The 20,613-nt window shown below is 40.8% G+C and overlaps 2 protein-coding genes across 3 annotated transcripts in view; one reads left to right on the top strand and one right to left on the bottom strand.

The window, feature by feature from the left end:
* Window positions 1–20,613, top strand: part of IRAK4 (interleukin 1 receptor associated kinase 4) — a 125,085-nt gene that overhangs the window by 13,710 nt on the left and 90,762 nt on the right. The gene's annotated exons all lie outside the window — the stretch shown is intronic.
* TWF1 (twinfilin actin binding protein 1) lies at window positions 3,637–18,144 on the bottom strand. 2 transcript variants are annotated; one of them, XM_065743398.1, is made up of 9 exons: window positions 18,047–18,144; window positions 14,269–14,346; window positions 12,133–12,311; window positions 10,799–10,894; window positions 9,583–9,687; window positions 6,616–6,741; window positions 6,270–6,420; window positions 5,756–5,877; window positions 3,637–4,175 (listed from the first exon to the last, which is right to left on the bottom strand). In XM_065743398.1, exons 1-9 carry the CDS (start codon window positions 18,069–18,071, stop codon window positions 4,005–4,007), a joined length of 1,053 nt encoding a protein of 350 aa, XP_065599470.1. In that variant the 5' UTR covers window positions 18,072–18,144; the 3' UTR covers window positions 3,637–4,004. The 2 variants fall into 2 exon arrangements, with proteins under 2 accessions (XP_065599470.1, XP_065599471.1); XM_065743399.1 differs by lacking the exon at window positions 18,047–18,144 and adding an exon at window positions 17,592–17,759 and having other exon boundaries at window positions 14,269–14,342.

Below are 20,613 nucleotides of genomic sequence, written 5' to 3'. Positions count from 1 at the left end.
GTGTTGTTGCTCATATGTATGAAGGGCAACATTTCTCTCCTTGGCTACAGCTGGAGGTGCTAGGAAGGGTGCTGTGAGGGGTTTGCACAGCCACAGGTGGTTGGGACGTGAGCTAGTAGTGGCTGCTGGGGGATAGCTGACTGCAACGGTTTGTAGGCAGTGCTACTTCAGTAGAGCGTTATGGTTTTGCAGTTTGCAGCTCGTTAACTTTTTGTGAAAGATTCAATGTCTTCATTGCTTGGTATGCCTCTGTCAGATTTTCTCCCTTCTTTGTCCAGTTTCCTTTTAAGCCTACACACTTTTCATCAGCCATAGTATTTATTTGTATGGAAATAAGAGTTGCCTCAACTTTGAATTTGGGATATCCAGCTTGCAGTTATATTTAACACAAAAGGCAAAGAAGTGTTCATTGTCTGTGACATTTCAGCTCACACAGAGTTCTGAGCCTGCTCCCTCTCCAGCCTGTTTCTGTTACAAACGTATCTGTTTTTTTGTATTACATTTGCATTAAAATTATTCTCTTGATTCCTAGTTCAAAACATCCCAAACTTTCCTTCTCTCACTGCTGAATTGCCATATCATTAACTTCCCCGTGGGGATATATTGGCAGGACTGTTAAAAGAAAAGCCAATCCACTGAGCATTCTTTGAGGGCAACAGGAAGACAAGAAGCAAACTAATTTTTTTCAATTCAGAGAAGAAAACATTAAGGAAACATCATCATCTGAACATTAAGGAAGCATCATTATCTGAACAGTTAAATCATACTGCTGTGTGCTGAGGAGTTAACAGTAGATGAAACTTTTAGATTGCTAATTGTCTATTTCCATGTTTTAACAGGACTGAACTTCCTGAAGCAGCACACAGAAAGCATGAGAACCCGAGGAGCTGAGTGTGCTTGGATCCTGCTGTGGAGGTCTCCAATCCACTTCTGTAAAGCACTGGGAAAGCAGCTGCCTGACAGTATGTTATTAAATCTTTTCCAACAGCAAGAGTCAGGAATTCTGGTTGCCCACCTCCCTTCTTACCTACTTTTTTTATACCACTTTTAATACTGCAGGGCCTCCTGTTACTTACACATCACGATGTTCAACTATTGATCTTCGTTAAAGACAAAACACAAACTGATTCAGACAACACCAACTAAAGCATCAATCTTTATTTATAAAGTAGGTTACAAAATAGATAATTTTAGCTAGCATCTGAAGATGGTTTTCATTTAATACACAGACACCGTAAATCAAAAGGTTCCTTTACTAGTGTGTTTATCTGTGTAATGGAGCAATTATTACCTTGATTAGTTTGACAAACCCCTGACAGGAGGTTTATTAGATCAATTTCTCCCTACTTTGCAACATAAACATTTCAAAAATAATTAGTTGTCACGTTAATTAAGAGCTATAAAATAGCTTGTGAGTTAACTGCAAGCAGCTGTGTTGCTTTGGGGCATTTACGGAGGCCAACAACAATTCTGAATGGCCACTTTCAATTATTAAATGACCAGAGACAGTTCACAGAATAACTTCTATTAATGCCCTCACTTTGTGCTGGCTCTACTCTTCAACAGTAGTAGTGGTATGTGAGGCAGCTATATGGATGTAAACAGGTTAGATCTTTCTTACAGAAAGATCAGATGCTTATTGCTAATAAGGAAATAGCTACAGGGGCCATGAGAGGCAGTTGGCAGTGCAAGACTTCACATAGTGTAAAGAGAACTGCCTGTTAGCATTGAAATATTTTAAAGTAGAATAACTTGAATTGTCTGCTTTGGGTTGAACTGTACAGCAGCTCATTATAAGCTCGCTTGTGTAATCTCTTAACCAGCTCTGGCCATCCTCCAGATTAAGCTTTCTACTTCCTACCCTCATTTACCTAGGGCAGGATTGAGGGAAGAAAAAAAACAACCCCACAACCTGCATGTAACCACATCAGGTCAAACTGTTCCTTGTTCAAAATATTTCATATTAAAAAGTTGTACTTCTTTACTAGCTCAAATTTGTGTAAAAGTGTATGTGCACTCGTTATGGCTGAGATGCAGGCAGGACTATTAAATTCAAACAAAAAGCCCTCTCAAAGTGATTTTTAACTGCTACAGTCAAATGTTTACCTTAAAAAAAATTTGGTGTTGAAAGGATTCAGATCTCTAAAAATAAATGTAGTTACAGTGTGCAAGCTGCATACACAGCAATGCTTAAAAACAATAATGCTTGTATGACATAGAATACACAAGAAAAATTCCTACGACCTGCTCCTTGCCTTAGAAGGGAAAGGAAGAGGGAGAAAAAGAACACAGCAGCTGAGGGCAGGAGATTAGCTGAGGATCAAGAGGTACTGAATTGTGCTGATGTAGTGTGTAAGATTAAATGAAAAAAGCTGAGGTGTCAGATCTCTGCTGCATACAGAAAATAAACCACAGTAAAACCAGCAACTATTGCAACCTTCATATTACATAGTGCAATTTCAAATGTGAGTAACAAGGTGGTATCTCCAAATGATGTAATGATGAAAAACATTTTATCTTAAGAACTAGTAGTGTTTAAGCCTCATTTCACTACAGCACTATTCTAAAAGCTATCTTCCATCAGGTAAACAAATGATTCAGATATTGAAGTGTACACCCAAAGCAGTGATCCAAGACTTGCAACTCCCATGTAGCTTTAAAAAAGTCATCAAAAACACAGAGCTCAATAGAGGACACTACAAAGCAAGTCCCCACTGGGGAACACGATCCATCCTTTAGTACTCGCCTCATTACACAATTTAAAAACATTTATGGTCATCCGAAACTTGATTTCTACATCATTTTTTCTTTAAGCTTCTTGTTAAAATCATCTGTTTTTTCCTCTTCCTAATAAACAGATGACTCACGGTTCAATGGAGTTCAGTCTGTTCTGGCTGATTTTAGTATTTAGATGAGAAGCAGAGAAAATAGACAAATCCCACAAAATCCTACCCAAGTGCTAGGTCCAGACCTAGCTGGATTTTGTTGGATTTAATTTACTATTAAAATTCAAACATTGAGGAAGATATAGAATACCTTGAAAGGTAAAGTTGCAGTTGATAACACAACTTGGATCTCAGTAATAAGTCACCATTACGATGCAAGTCTGTTGCCATTCTCACTGAATTTGCAGTTTTAGATCCAAGTGCATAGAAGATCAATAATTCAGAAGAAACCTCATGCATATTGCTTTGAAAGCAGCTCCATGATTTACTGAGTATAGTGACTGCATATTTAATCCCATTGCCTTGGTTGCTCAGTAATATATAAAGCTGATGAGTGGTATGTAAGTCTGGAAAAGCTGTAGTGGTTTTATGTCAGATTTCTTTAAGAAAGAAGCCCACTAAATTAGTTGCAAATTTGAAATGACCATGCTTCTTGCACAGGAAAAAATAAGAATAAGCTATTCCTGAATGTGTACTTATATAAACTAATAGATAACAGATTTTAATCTTTCTGGTATAAAACCCCAAATCTAGCAATCCATCACATCAAAAACAGAAGAAAACATTCCTTTGCATTATTGTCCATAAAAGCTACTGGGAAAAATAAAGATTTATCTGAGACAACGACAAGATTCAACTCTTCATACAAGTGAAACAGACTGCAGTAGGCTACTCATACAAATGCAGGTTCATTATCTAAGCATACAGCTGCTACTTACCCACAGAAAATGTGGGCTTAATAGTCTTGTCTGTGAAGTTTATGATCACGTGTATTGCTATTAAATAACAGATTCTAATTTAAAACAAGAGTACTAGCTTAGTTTTCTTCTTCTACCTTTAAAATAATCAGCTCTTCCAGGTGTTGTAAAATATAGTCAGCAAATATAATCATGTCACAACACAGGAAGTATTGAGCTCAGAAGAGGGGAGAGGAGAAAGAACATTGTTTTCCTCCTTATTATCTATAAATGGAATGGTTTCAGTTCATTGGCAAAAGTCAGAATTTCTTTTTATTTTTTTGCTGTAATAATACCCTATAATGAACGCAAACAGCAGTTTCTAATCACTAGGTGTTTCAGTCTCTGCTGGACCTCTGATGAGTCTTCGGATTCCTCTCTTCCCTGCAGGACCTTTTGGTTTAGCAAAACTTTGCTTATGTGCATGTTGTTTTGGATGAACCTCTTCGTAAAGGAAGTCAGCAGTTAACTCATCACCATTATCTATTTCAATCTGAAAAAAAACAGCAGTTATATCTTTAAGACACATTTAATAAAATGCAGGGATTTTGCTGAAGCTCTACGTGCTATATTAAAACCAACATGTGCAGTAGGATTCAGAGTCCAGCATGAGAGGTACTCCAGTTTGTGCCTAATCACCTCACCTCCCCTTGGATAATTTTTTTAATACCCTTACCAGTATTAAGTGCATTCTGATTTAATTAGCTCTTCCTTCAATAAAAGCACAAGTACATACACCAAGTAACTTGTGCTCCAAGCTTTCGTACAGAGTACCTCATAATAACTATGAGTGCACATTCCATGGAAAAGTGCTTATTAGTACTTTGTTAGAAATTTCCTTTATAATAAAAGAGTGCAGCATGTGATCTTCCAGAACTGTAACTTGCTTTATTTCTTCTCCCTTCAAAAGTAAAAACTTCTCATTGTTCCAATGCAATCTTCACTCTTTATAAAGGAAATAAATTGATTCTAAAAGTGCATTAAAAAATTAATCTTGGAAAAGCAACGTGCATATATGTTGCTCTCTTGAGAACAAAAGGGGAGGAGTATAAACAACTCACACAATTAGTGGAGTACTGCAACTCAGCAAGTATTCGAGCCAGAGAAAAGCTAAAATAAATTTAATTAACAAAGAGTTTGGGATTTTTCTTTGTTTTAAGTGTAAGAATGTAAACCTGAATGAAAACACTGTTTTGAAGCCAAAGCCCAGTTGTTAATTACACTGAGTTCAGACAAACTTTGGCACTGTCTTGTGAGCATTCAGCAGTTCACAGCCCTCTAACTGTAGCACTTGCCAGCCACTGTACTGCTGCTGCAAGTACACGCCTCAAAAAGAGGTCTGCAGGAATGTGAAGAGCCACAAGGTGTATCTGTCTCACTCTAACAAAGACATTTATGAGAAAGGATGTATAAAACCATGCAGCAACAATACCTACTCAAGCTATATCATCACAGTAGACTTCTTTTAGGTGGACACAATAATCAGAAACCAAGCCTCAAAACTTCTGCACAGAGCAGAAGCATTAATAGATCACGTATTTCATAGGTAGACCACTGCTATGGTTTCTGCTCCAGAAGTGAGACACTGCTTGTTCTTTGTGTGTAGTAGTACACTCTTTGCAATTGGGAAAGACAAGTTTCTCCTAAGTCCTTAATTGCCCCATCAAGGGCTCCTAAGATGCAGTTTAAGTTCCAGAACTGCTGCTTCCTTTCGTTTTGAGAATCATTACGAAACCTTGGCCTTAAAGGAATTTAGAGTTCAGCAGTAACATGCTGTGAGCCAAAGAAGGACAGGGCTTTTAGTAAGAAACACATCACTTCTCGATAGTACTGCAGAGTACTTTCAAATGCTCTCTTGCACAACAGGTTTACTACAACTATGTAGAAATTATGTACCAGATAAAAGCTTAGTTAATAACTATTTCTTCTTCAGGACAAGCTCTTAAACAGATTTTTAATAGCCATACAGCACCTATCATTGTTTACGGAAAGCGGTGGCAGAAACAATTATGGCTAGATATTAAAGAAGGAATTGAGGGATGGAGAATACAGCAGTATTCCCAGCGTACTTACCTTTCTAATTATTGGCATCCACAGCTGTCTTTCTACAATTTCTAGAAGTGGACTTTTGCAACTAGAGTATAGCATTCGCTCTCGTATACTACAGGTATACCCTGGCATGGAGTAAATGAAAACTGCACGAAGAAAAGAAAGCAAAACAAAAATAAGCCCTATCAAAACCTCTATCACAGAATCATTTACAGCAGAAAGACATTGCAAATCAACTCTGCAGTACAAAAGCTAAAATGCCCAGGATGCAGTTTTGAACGTTTTAGAGTTTCACTTCTAAAAGGAGGTTTATTTTTTCACATGACTGCTGATCTATGTGTTCATAATTAAAAGCTGACTACTTTCTAAAGGTAAAGACTCTTCAGCAATCAGTTTGGCAACCAAACGACTTTGAAACACGGTTACAGCGTGAGGTCAGATTCTTGAAGCTACTTTTATGATGCGTCTTCCTCTCTGCCTCAAGATTACTCATCTGGAACAAACCAATGAAATTTCATCTTGGGAAATCTTCCCATACCTATGGATTCCAAATAGTCTCCTTCGTGAGTATGCTTATACAGGAAGAAGTGGTAACGTGCAGCATCCTTTGGAATTCTTTTTGGCAAGTCCTTAAGTTCGGTATGAAGTGTGTTGGCCAAAATAATAGTTTCATTTTTCATATCAATTTGCTGTTAACGAAGAAAAATTGCACGTAGTTAGTACACAGAAAACAAACCAGAGAACACGACAGGGTAGGAAAAAAAAGATTTAAAGTAATACCAAATGGTAACTTATCAGCATAAGGCATCAACACACATTGCTTAGTGTGCAAGTAATCTCTTTAGTACCTACCATTAAAAATATCTGAATTATCTTATACTTGCCAGTTGCACATAATTGAGTTGCTTATTTCTCAATTTCTCCAAAGCCTGAAGGGCTTCTTTAGCAATGGGGAATGCTACTCCTTGCAGAGTTTGATGTTTAGTATCTACACCAACATCCGTTTGTACCTGGAACACAAGCCAGTGAAAACATGAGCAGAAATCTCTGCAGACACTCCTACGGTTTCTGACAATGCATTGCACATGGTTACATGCAAAGCTGTCAGCAGCTATTCCAAGAACAAGCTACACTGAACCATCACCCCCTTATACATAAGACTTGCTTTTTTTTTTTTTTGGATTAACAGGTCACATTTGCTTGCTTACCTAAAAACAGTTTCTTATCTCTGAAGCAACAGAACCCAAGGAATCATGAGAGAGAAAACTGCCTCAGTGTCAGGGAAGCTGTAGCTAAACACTATTACAAAGATAGAATAGGCCAGGAGGAAAGAGTCTGATTTTCCTGTGCTGCATTGTACTTTTCAGCTGACAGTGTCATTCACGAACTTTATCTTGATACATTTCAGATAAAAACATGAAAATGTGATTACAGGGAGTCAAACTCTGGGAAGAATAAAGAAAAAACGTGGCTTAGACAGACTGATCTTGAAGGAAAAATAAAGGAAACATCCTCCCTCCCTCCCTCCCACTTCAGCATCCACCTTCAAAAAGCCTATACCAAAGAGAAAGCAAACAGACGAACAAGCACAGCTTCAACTTTTGATTTCTAGGAGGTTTAACACAGTGGAAAAATCCATGGTAACTGCAAGCTAGACAGTCGCTCATAATCTAGTTACCTCAGGCACACAAACTATTCGAGATAAAAGGACAGTTGTTTTAAAAGACACTTCTCAAGAATTTTTGTGGCATATCTTAACAGTCATGCACAATTTCTCTGAAAATGAGTTCTGGCCTCCAGTGTTGCCAAGCCTAATATTTCTGTGCAAGTATTAGCTTTTGAATGTACTGACTTCCTTTTATAATTTTACAAACACATTTAACATTGATGAAGAAGCAGTAAGAAGACAGAAAAGCATTCAGAATAGGAAGCGTGGGTTTTAGATCTATCAACTGGAAGATATTCAGCTTTAATTAAAAATAAAAGATAATGAAATATTCAACAATGATGAAAGTAATGGAAAACTAAGACACATGGGGCACTACTAAATCGTACTTCATACTTTAAAGGACAGCTTATCAGCATCAAGGAAGGAGAATGTGAAATCGGATAGGCACAAGAACTTACTCTTGTATTCAGTTCAGTAATTAACAAGATTGTGTGACAAATAATTACAAAAAATATAGGCATGAAAACCTGGCTAACAAGTGTTATTAAATTGGTATCACAGAACAAAATGTGGTAAAAGCACTAAAAACTATAAAAGCAAGCTACAGAGTTTGGGAACAGGAGGAGAGTAACCCAGCACAACGTTACATTTAGAAGGAAACAAATCTACTTGTCCATACCATATGTCAGTCCACTAAAGCTGAAGAAAACACCCAAGTCACTTAAGAATACCTAAATCATACCATAAGATTTGTTAGTGATGGCTGCTGAGGGGGTGATAAAGTGGCAGATGAAATGGGATGTTGATACGTGTAAAATATTATATGCAAGAGGAAAAATATCTTTCTTCTACCTATAGGGTGATGAGGTTGAGATGGCTACTACCATTCAGGAGCAGGACCTTTCTGGTCACATAAAATACTTCCCTGGAAATGGCAGCCCAGTGGCTGCTTTTGGCAATCCATCAACCAAACACCCACCAACAAATGAAATGTTAAAAGTTGTTAGAGTACAGAATACGTCATTACACACTTCAGCTATCAGCAACATGCCCGTATCTTGACTACTACGTGCAGTTCTGGCTTCTCCTTCCCTCCTTTTCATAAATTTTATAGAAGAACTGGAGAAACTGCAGAGAAAAGCAGAAAGATCAGAAGTGTGTGTCACCTTTGTTAGAAAGAGGAAAAAAAAATACACAGATTAGAACTCTTCAGCCCAGAAGAAAGAACTGGTAAGGAATGCAGAGCTCCTGAGGATGTAAAGGAGAGTGAGGGAAAAAAAATTTAGGAATGGCTTTTCTCTGCCTTCTCCATGCAATCTGTAATGATATGAGAAGCAGCTCATAGATAGCAGGCAGCAGTACTTTGTCAAGCTGTAATAACACTGCTATAGGATCCGTGGCCAACAAAACTTTATGTGGACTCAGAGCAATAACACGACTATGTACGATAGATGAAAAAAACAATTAAAAGCAATAATATGGTAAAACATCATGTCTTGCTTTAGAAGAGTTCTATCTTAAAGGTTGAGAGATTTAGTAGTTGGGTAGAGATAGTGATAGGAGGATGGTTGGACTAGATGATCTTATAGGTCCTTTCCAACCTTATGAACTTATGAACTTATGAGAGAATTGCAGGAGTTGGAAGGGACTCAAGAGATTACTGAGTCCAATCCCCAAAGAAACATGCCATATATCAAAGACGTGAACAACAGCTGTAAAAGATGCCTGAAGAACTCATAAGATCAACACAAGATCTATTAAGACATGTCCAAAACAGAGATTAATGATGGAAAAGTTTGAGTAAAGAATCCTCTGAAACATTTCAGTTGCTAACTTAACCGCAGTCCTCCAGCTCTGCAGTCCCTGAGGGCAACCTGTGCCACTCCTTGGGTAACCTTCTCAATGAAGCACATTCACTGATATGAAAAGCACGTTAGGCAGCAGGCCTCTGACAAAGACACTGGACCTTGCAAGATCCCACTGCTCTGTCTCTAGCCATCAGCACCCTGCTGACCCAACTCACTGAAAGACACGTTTGTATTCTCATCCACTCAAAAACTTACTGAAGCTTTCAGTTTTCTGTTCTGCCTTTTTTTTTTTTTTTTTTGCTCTAGAAAAACCTCTTCCTACAATATATTAGGAACTCCAATGGCCCAACCATGCTGAAAGCAGCTGTAGGTACCTCATTAATCTTAATTTGTCGAAGTTCCTCTTCTGCTGCAGTCAGAGGTGCCGGGGCGGACTGTGATATCAAATATTTTTTATATCCATTCAGTGAAACATCATCCTGAAAGCACAGTATCCGTATTCATCATTTTTCAGAAATATATATTTTTTTTCTAACGCAGTTTATGCAGCAGTTATTTCCCATGCAGTTACATCCATTTTATTCAAACAGACTGCAAGTGTAAGTGCATTTGCAAACTCAACATGGCATCCTGAGCAGCAGGATCCCCTGGGTTGCCCTTATACCCAACTGCACAGTGGGCAGCATTTCCACAGTCAGCCCATAATTACCTTGCTAGTTCAAAAATAGTTCTTTGTGAAAGCAGAGGTGTGTATGAAGTTATTCAGCCCTCTTCATGTGCACACCTTCCAACTATCTTACCATAACTGAGCACTCACAGAATCACCAAATGGTTTGGGCTGGAAGGGACCTTTAAGATCTTGTAGTTCCAGTTCCATCTTGTAGTTCCCTGCTATAGGCAGGGACACCTCCCTCTAGACCAGGTTGCTTGGGGCCCCATCCAGCCTGGCCTGGAATGCTTCCAGGGAGGGGGCATGCACAGCCTCACTGGGTGACCTGTTCCAGTGTCTCACCATCCTCACAGTAAAGAATGTCTTCCTAATATCTAGTCTAAATCTCAACTCGAATATTAATATTTTCACTGATAAATTAGTAGCTACCCAAATTCTTTTTCATAAATTAAGATAGCAGCCATGGATTTGAATTATATTTCACAGTCAGATTTTAAAGAGCGGACAGCTTCACACCGTTGCTTTAAGATAAAAAAGTTTGTTTTCAGATGCTAAAGTCTCACCTATAACTGTTCTAGCCCACCTGATTCAGACCCATATGTCCACAATGGCTTTTGCAAACATCTGGCCTGAAAGTTTTAACTGTTAAAGCTTTTTGAGGATTCATAAGCATGCAGTGAGATTAAAACATTGTACTGTTTGTCACAGATCATTCAGTTTTAAAACCCACTTGAAGGAAGGACACCATAGTCCTACGCTGTTAAATATAATTTTTTTTTTCAAATGAGAGTCATTACATTTTAATGTTACAATAATGCACAGAATTTTCAACCCACTATTTCTTCATCAAAAAGAGCAACACCACCACAAATTAATAGCAGTTAAATCATCAATTATAATCAGTATTCCTTAGAACGTACCTCTACTGTTCCAAATACTTCATCCTTAATATGACCACCTCCAAATTCTTTCTTCAGTGTTGCTCGTGTTGCTGCATACAACATTTTCTGACGAACCTAGTATATCATAAAACAGTGTGAGTTTTTTGTTTATTTCTTCCTTCCCCTTAGCACACAGAGCACAAGTGTACAGTAGCACTTTGAGGTATCAAGCCCACTACCAAACAGCCTTCTTGAACAAATATTTTAAGATCTGAAAGCATGGTTTGAAATTGCATTTTGTTATTAACAAATAAAACCACAGAATGAGCTCTAAAGCATGATACTAATATATACTATTAAATTCTCAAGTGCTCAACAAGACATTTTACTGTGCATTATTATTAAACTAATTCCAAAGCCATACTGCAGCTTTAATTAGAGTATGAGCTTTAAAAATATAAAAATAATTTTAAAAAAAATTGAACACAATCCTTACTATTTCTAAATAGGAAAAAATAAACACAGCAGTTTATATCATTCGCCACCAGTTTGTCTACTGATAGACACGCTACAGAAAGAGCAGACTGCAAATAACCCGCTATCATTTTTGATTTGGTAGTTCAACTACAGAATGGAAAAATGAAATCTTCAGGAGCAGAAGATCTAATGATGCTTGCTTCGTATCAATTTGCATCCAACATGCATATTCCTCTCTCTGCAGTCCCGTTTTCCCCAGCTTATTTCACCACCACACCATCCTCATCACATCTTTTCCACTCAATTTCTTCTATGTGCTCCATCTTTTCATCTACTGCTTCCTAAGTGCTATTCAAGGTAGCAGAAGAATCGGAATAGTTTTAGTTTGTCCTCCCTTATCTCACAGTCCCTGGGCCTGTAGCTAATACTCCAGTTTCTCTTAGAAACTGGTAAGGCTGATTTGTGTTTCCTCCCTTGCTCTCCAAGAAAGAGGATGTTCTCAGGTGGGTCACAGATCCACAAGTACCAAGTGGGCTCCCAGCAAACCAAACAGAATAAGCAGCTTCAGCTCAAACTGTAATCTTTCTTTCTATGATGACAACAATTGGGATTTCTGTCCTATGTCCTTCCATTATTCCCACAAACACTGACAGAAAGATAGGCAAACAAAAAGTGTGCTTTTCCTCTGACTGAGCTAGAAAGAAGTTGGACCAACTAAGCTCCATCTAGACTCACAATCAACTTCAAGGAAAATGTTTCCACAGTTTCCTTGGCAGAAAGTATGCTCAAAGTTGGGAAATGCTTCATTCCCCAAATCCTTCTCATCTGGGATTTGCATCAAGCAATTCTGTTGAAAAACCATTAAAAATGTATGTCCTTGGATGACTCTTACTTACAGGAGAGTGATCAGGTGACCACGCAATAAAGATCCATTCATATCCTTGAGCATTCTGAGAATCTAATCTGTATAATATGTAACACGGCTGCTTGTCTTCAAGAAGAGGAAGAACAAAAGCATCATAATCCTTTTCCCACGATCCAAGTGGCCGCCTAGAGGATCCCAGAACAAGCTGCTCTAAAACCAAGAACCAAAACCATGGGTCAGCCATTATATAGTTGAGAATGTTTTTCAAAATCAGTTATTACAATAAACACTTAAGCACTTCACATTCTTGTAACCATGCCCACAATAAGGGAGCCAGGAGCACTCAGTGTGCTAGCAGGTGAATTCCTACACAAGCTGTGTATGCACAAACTCTAACTTACTTTGACCAAAATACCATTAGTTGAGAAGCAATGCACTGGCTGTCATCAAGTTCTTTGATCTGAAGAGGTGAGACTGTTTAGCATAACGTGTACACAGAAGAAATAAAAACTGCCCTTTGCTAGGCAGAAACCATAACATTCCTGTATTTTCAAATTGAAATATTTAAGTAGAAATAAGATGAGAGTAGGTTTTTAAAGATTAAAATTAGAATTACTGATGCTCTAACACGCTCCAGTGTTTGTGCTCATTGTAAGGAGACAGTTAATTGTACAGTGAAAAGAGTTTGGAATGAATATGTTTGCAGTAACCACTTAAATTTGACCATGTAAATAGATCAAGCCCTTTCTAATACAGCTTCATAACTACAGTCTCTTTAAATGACTGAAGTTGTTTATTATGTATAATTGGCTTAAGTCCGCACAGAATACTTCAGATGAGATTTAATTATGTGAACAACTGAAGCAACAAGATTTCTCTCTTACATATAAATCCCATCCCAGCTTCCAATGGAAAATATTACTTGGTATTTTTCAAAACACCAACTTTCAAATACTAGCCCCCACAGCTGAAGGAGAAACACCTTGTTTATATGGTTCCCACAGCAGTTTAAGGGCCCATAGCAGTTGGTATGCATAGTATCTTTCAAGAGTCTCAGACCTGACCTTTAATACTTCAGACAGAAATACAACAGCCTCTAACTGCAGAACATTTCAAACAAGCCACTCTCCCACCGTACTTTTCCAATGCATGGAGCTGAAGCTGTACACCTAGATGACCAGGACATCTAGAACGTACCTGCCAATTCCTAGCTCTTTATAGTCACTTGAATAAAGAAACAAACAAAAAAAATAAACATAGCAACTATATCTCCCAGCAGCAAACCTGTTCTCTTATTCACTCAAATTAGCAGAACTCCATTGGAGTGTTATCTGCTCACTAAGGGCAGTTGCTGAAAGCTCCTGCAAACACATGAGGGAACTGTTTTGCTTCCAGCACCCTGGCAGCATGAGAAGATTCTTTTTGAACTGTGGAAAACAGAATTAGGCTGTACTCTACTTCCACATACAAATTGCATGCACATATGTACACACCCAAGCACACAGAGGAAAAAAAATTAAGACAAAAACAGAAAACGTTCCCTACTTATGAACTTCACTTTGTACTAAAAAGCATCAGCTATACACAAGCACACTGTTTTAACTTTCCTAATAAAAAAATATAGGCCAAGACTTAGTAACCTGTGTTGGTGACACTTTTTACTGCAGTGACCTGACTATAATATTACTGCTATTACTATTCTCTCACCTTGAGAAAAGCAGGGAAAAATGGTGGAAAACTTAAAAAATTAAAAAGCAAACAGAAAGAAGATAACAGCAGGTTACTTACCTAACAATAAATGTATGTGTGTGCATGCACGTACACATGCACCTTTCTCCAGCTAACAGGTTTTTCAGTGTACAGTGAATGAATGAACTTTGAAAAGGAAAAAAAAAAAAGAAGAGATAACGAGGTGGGCATTTCATGTGTACATCTGAAAGAAGCAATGGATCTTGGAAGAATACAAAATGACATTCAGAATAAAAATTCTAATTCAGGAATGTCATACTGAAACCTCAACATCACTAAAACTCAATTTCTACCTTCAGGATATGAAAGACTTTGTTAACATTAAGCTTTGAGGAGTTCTGTTTTTTCAATAATTCTACAAAGTAACTAGGAAAATATCCAGAAGAATCAGAGAAAAAAACAGTAAGACTTGACTAACCATTGTCAATGACTATTTTCAAGATCCTGTATTTTCCGTTTCTGGCTCCAACGAAGATGTCTTTAACATTTTCACTAGCTGAAAAGGAGAAAATAAAAGTAAGCAAATTAACATATTCTCCTTTCCAAGAACAAAGAGTACTCAGGAAGGTAAAAACAACACTGGAAAAACGTACACCTAGCCCGTGGCTATGATGTTGGACTCAAAAAGGAACACGGGAGCCATCAAATGCTGTTCCAGCCACAGGCATGCCACAAAAAGATCACAGACAACATTGCAAACATTTTCAGAACAGCCCTGCTTACTTGCAATACCATATCATTTTCATCACTGTGAAAATTAAAGGTGACATCACATCATCACTCTCAGGTTTCATGGTTCATATAGTAACACAATAGAAATAAATGCATCTCAAATTACAGGAGCTTCATGAAGCCTGAAAGTTTGTTGAAAGCCTGAGGACACAAACCTGATGCCTGTCTGGAAAACGTTAGAGCCTGTCTGCAAAAATCACCTGTCTTTCCTGAGGATGCTTCTCTGAAGGGTACCAAGGAAGGCTGACGCTCTTCGCTCAACTTTTCTATCAAATCATGTCCTTGCAAGCACTTTGATGACACTTTTCAATCCCTGACCTATCACAGTAGAGTAGATTAAATGAAATTACAAAAAAGTAGCTAAAAAATATTTTGATATTTCCATAAATCACAATGACACTACAACACAAGTACGACGGATCACTTCTGTAAGCACAACTGGGCTCGAGTCCTGCAAATATCATTCTAATTTCAACTGCTTTGCTAAATAATCTGTGTGCAAATCAGTTTAAGTACACCCCAGACATGGGGCTGTCCTGCATTTATTGAAGAACACTTGTCGCAAGCTGGCCCTTTAAGTAATCCCACAGCACGGAGGACAGCACCCGCAAAACAAACAACACACCAGGAAACAAAGAAAAAGGATTATTTACAGTCACGTTGAGGCCAAGGGAACAGATGGCATCTGGCTATATTTCTGCCATAATCAAAACACGTAAAACTCAGGTCCATGAAAGCAAAGGACAGGCCCATTCTGGAGTTCCATAATGGTCCAGAGGACAGAGACAAAGCGCTAGCATCTACACAAACACAACTGCACTGGGACTCCAGTCCGACCCCACCTTCATCCCAGTTAGCATCTTCCCAATCAGCAGTGCAGACCCTCACTGCAATCAGCTTTTCTGACCATCTCTGCTTTTCCTCACACTTCCACTCAGCACACAAACATTACACCACTTCCCAGACTTCCCAATTCTCCCAGAAGGGTTGGTCCTCTTCAGGTCTACTGGATCTACTTGATGCTAGTGATTGAGAAACAGCCTCACTATCTGTGAGATACACTTCCCCATACAAAGGTCAGAAAATTCACAGAGGGATATCGTGTTCTATTTAAACCTTCTGCAGAGCAAAGACCTCAATTACAGTTTGGTCTTGGAATCTCACTGGCCAGCTTGCAGTTTAATTTCTTTTCTAAAGAACATTCACAACGATGATCATGTCCGTTGTCTGCATATACATTGCTGCTTCTGTTATAGAAGCTGTATTTCAGTAGTGGAAACGCCTCATTATACACTTGGGAAGAAACACGCAGGATGTGTCTCAGTCCCACCTATCCTGCTCTACCCAGCAATGCAAGTTGCCTGCTGTTTTAGTGCTGTACTTGGCAGCGTTTTTCAAAAAGCACAACACACAAAGCTAAGATAGACAAGCTGACACGCACAAGTGCTGCTCTATAAGTAATGCCTCCTATTTTATTACGTTGGCCCATGACAGCAAAGGTGGATGTCAGCAGCGTGGCAATAGAGGCTGCACCTTCCCACCAATATTCCATCCCATTTGTTGCCATGTGACAGATGGCAGCAGCAGAACAGCCTGACAAACAGCGTCCGACACAGAAGCATCTACGAAGTAAAAGCATGCAACTGAATTCCTCCATGCAGAAAAAACTGCAAACGTGGACATTCATCAATGCTTGCTCAACATTTATGGAGACCATTCAGTGGATGTGAGCACAGTGAGGCGGTGGGAGGTGACAGCAGCAGTGGGTCACTGATCCTGGTGCAGATTTTTATAAGCATGGCACGCAGGCTCTTGTTCATCACTGGTCAAAACACAGAGCTAATGGTGGTGACTATGCTGAAAAACTGTGTTTTGTAGCTGAGACTTTTGCTCTTTCAAATGGTGTTACTGTGCTCTTTCATCTGTTGCAGTTTCCATGGAAATAAATAGGAGGCAGGACTTTTGAGCGACCTACATGCTACTTTCCTCAATGAGTAGATTTGCTTTAAGTAAACTCTTCCATATTTGGATAGTCCCTTAATAAAAACTGGTTCCAGTCTTCACAGGACAGTGTAAAATAGCCTATAAACATACACTGTATCAACTACTTACATTTACTCTGCTGCACTTTCAAAGTGACTTACCTGTAATACGGAATATTAAAATGCAATAAGGTTTATTTCAAAAATACATTTTTGAAACAATTTGGAAGAGCTGAACATAGTCTTGTGAATTTCCCCATAGCTCAGTGCACCCCGTGACTATATCTGCTGCTTTGTTTGAAAGCCCCGTCCTTTTAACATTTGCCTGGTACACATCACTGTCCCCATTACTTCATTTCTGTTTCTAGAAAAGAGCGCTCCATGCTGCCAAATCTTGCGATTGTTTATGAGCCACAGTAGCCTGTTTGTTGCTAATGCCAGCAACGGCACAACAAACACTATCCCTCTTCCAACTGCAGCTTTGCTACAAACGAGACCCCTGATAAGTGGGCTGTATCCCAGCCTGCCAAGGCAGGATCAGGGCAGGAAAGCAGCCGAGCTCACTGCAGCTCTCTCTAGAGGACAAAAGGCTCTCAATGAAATGAGAGAGCACAGAAGAGGCTTAGCCATTCTTGGTCATGGTAAGCAACAGGGTGCTCTTGCCCTCTGCCTTGGCGTGGTTGGAGGGAGGAGCACAAGAGAATTAAGAGCCGCTGGAACAGTATCCCCAAACTTAGAAAAATACTGTTTGAGGTGCACTCCAGTCTGGGAAGGGGTGCTCAACTTAAACCAAGCAGCTATGCCAACTTAACGCTGAGCTGGCACAGGGGGGGAGGAAGAGCAGAGAAGTGCCAGGCTGCAGAACCAACGCATCCAGAGGGCTAAAAGGGGTTGGAAGAGCAGTTAAGAGCAACCGCAGCGAGGACAAAAGTCACCTGCAACAATAAACGCGGGGGAGCAGACAAAGTACACCACGTTAGTCACCGAACAAGCAGGCTGCAGAAATCTAAACAAGAAAACCGCAAACCCCATAATCCTGCTGCTGTATTATCCCCGCTTTAGCGATGCCGAGAGGCGGATAATCCCGACAGACAGCACTCCGCCGTCTTCCCATTGCTCCTCACATTCTCCAAGGCCGGGACACGCCGGGATAAAAAGGTTCTCCTTGGCTTTTTCGGTCCCTCCACCCCAGCTCCGGCTCTCTCGAGGTCCTCCTGCAGCGCTGCGGTTCCCGAGGCTGTCTCCACAGGAGGACACCTGTGCCCCGAGGACACGTTCCGCACCACGCCAGGCGCTGTGAGGGAAATCCCTCCCAGCCGCACTCAGCCCGATCCCCGCGGGGCTGCCAGCGCCCGCCGTGCTCCGTTACGGGAGAAAGGCCCCGTTGGGAGCGAACAAAGAAGCGGCGGGGAGAACGCTGCCGCCGAGCGGGAACGCGCGGCGACGCGAGGACGGCCCGGAGGGGAGGAAGGAGGGCAGTACCTTGGATGCCGGTCTGGTGGGACATGTCGCACCGCCGCGCAGGACACGCTGCGCCCGGGGCGGTGCGCCGCGACCCGGCCCGGCCCGGCCGAGCACACGTGACGCGCCGCCGCCACTCAGCGGCCGCGGGGAGGGAGCGCGGCGCCTTCCGGGCCCCGCCGGGCCGGGCCGCCCCTCAGCATCACGGCGGGCGGGGTGCTGCTGCCCCCTAGAGCGGAGCCCGCGCTGCTCGGGCCGGAGGAGGCCGCTCGCCGCCCTGCCCGCCTTACCCGAGCGGGTGGTGGTGCCCTCGCCCTGTGCGGCTGTTTTAGGCTGAAATATAGAAAAATGGCTGAGGGGAGTGTGGGTGGTCTCCGGGCAGCTGTCACCGAGATACAGCTCTCTTGCTTGAGGCAGGAGGGATGCTTGCGGGTTTAACGTGTATCCTGCGTTAACCTGTCGCCGGCAAAGAGCCTGGAAGGAGGATCAGGGAACAGAGCTTTCAGTCAAGCACCTGTTCCTGACAACAGGAACACCCAAAATCCAGGCTCTTAACGTCTGACAGCAATGCCTAGATGCTCCTTTACCTCCAGTAGTGCTGTGCCCAGTGCCCTAGGCAGCCTTCACCCTCTGGTGAAGAACCTGTCCTGTCCCTAACACACCACCCGACCCTCCCCTGACACAGCTCCATGCTGCTCCTTCAGGTCCTATTTGCTAGTTGGTGGCACAGCTTCAAGAAAAAGATTTCCTCTCTTTCAGCCACGTACCTGGTAGTTGAGATACTTGTCTCCATTACCAAGACATGAATCCAGCCAGAGGAAGGCTGCATACATTTCTCAGTGAGTAGCTGTTCCACACCTTTTACCTCTTTTCAGCTTGTTGAAGGTTTCCCCAAACTACTTCCTTTTTATTTATTTATCTACGTATATTTTTAAAGCTTCCAGCAGAGAATAGTTCTGTGCAGGGAGTTCAGCCTGCTCAGGATGTAGGTTTGCTTTCACTATTCATCTTCACAGGCACCCCTTCACAGGATGAAAAGCACCGTTGCCTCTCTGATGATCAAAAGACACATACTAACTCTTCTCTAAAAATGCTTTTGTGTAGCATACTATCCTCTGCAGTTGTAAACTGTGCTGTGCTCTTGATTACACTCCCCTAGGGAAATGTGCAGGCATTTGTAGATGTAACAGGACCGTGGGCATGTAACATCATGTCGTGATAATGATGGTTCTTTCAGGTTCCAGAGAGTTAGCAAAGTTTTTTGGGGTCATCAATTAACCTAAGAAATGCTGTAAAAGGGCACACTAACTGCAGAGTCCCAGTGGCCTATCCCTTGGCACGGGCAAGAAAGAAATAATAAAGCAAGCATGAAGGAATGAATACTTGCCTGCTTCAACTTCCCAGCCTCAAAGGTCCACAGCTCAGGAATCCCTGATCTCAGCTGCTTTCCTTATGTTTGTAGATGTGAGTGCCTGCACTTTGTCATACCCCCGGTATTAAGACATCATGCAAGATATTCAGTGTCCTATTTGGGAAATGTGAAATAGCACTGTAACTGCAGCATGTGAGCAGCACTGTGTAATGCTAGTCTAATAAAGAGGTCACTTTCACCAGCCAGTGGGCTGCGGATAACTGAGCACTGCAGCAGCTGGACAGGATAACTGGGACATTAAAAAGACTTCATGTGAAGCAAGAGATGGGATATACCTCACAGAGCACAGTGAGGTCAGCTGTAATTCCTCTACAATACACCCCTGAGAGCACAGGGGCTCTAAAACAACAAAACAACTTTTCATAAAGAGCTTTTGCAAGAAGAAAGGAGTACTGGAATTCAAGAGTGGCAACCAAATATGTGGTATTATCCCAACTACTTTAAATCACTCCAAACCAAGTCTGCCACAGGTCCTTTGTTCTTGGTTCCTTCCAATCTGTTGGTATATTCGAAAAGAACTGTTTTACCCAAAAAATTACCAAGGAAGGAGAGATTTCAGTCAGAGCAGTTCCTGGATTCAGTTGGTCATGTGTCCCCAGGAGCACTAATGTTGGCACAACGTGGCAGTGAGGCTGCAGAGCCGAGGCTGTGGGACTGTGCTTTCAGTGGCAACCCACACTTGGATTGGAAATGCTGGAATGGTGTGAGACTGTGGTGTCTGTCACCATGTCAGGATCACCTTGACTGTCTGTGATGGCATCACAGCATCTCCCACCAAGCTGTCAGAGGGCCTGAAAGTAGAGAAGAGGGATCTTGCCATCTGCTTCACATGAAACAAACCATATTCACACTGGCATTTCATAGGAGCTTTTTGAGAAGAAGGCGAATTGGATGGCTGAAGTACTTTTTAAAAATCTCAGTATTACAAGGTTTGATGTTTGACAAAAAATAATAATAATAATAATAATAACCCCCCCATGCTCTTCAAAAATAAACACGTTTTCAAGAGAATAATTATAGTGTTGGAGAATTATTGCATCATCAACATGAACTTTCTTCCATATTGAATAAGAATGAATACAACCTTTCCTTCAGACCTGTGTGAAAAACATTTATTCAACTCTGCTTGCTTCCAGTAATCTCCATTCCCATATAC

Source organism: Cyrtonyx montezumae, unplaced genomic scaffold (genome assembly GCF_038088225.1).
Source record: "Cyrtonyx montezumae isolate F1298 unplaced genomic scaffold, pur_monq_1.0 scaffold_3, whole genome shotgun sequence".
In the NCBI taxonomy this organism is placed as follows: domain Eukaryota; kingdom Metazoa; phylum Chordata; class Aves; order Galliformes; family Odontophoridae; genus Cyrtonyx; species Cyrtonyx montezumae.
This window is presented reverse-complemented; position numbering and strand designations above follow the sequence as displayed.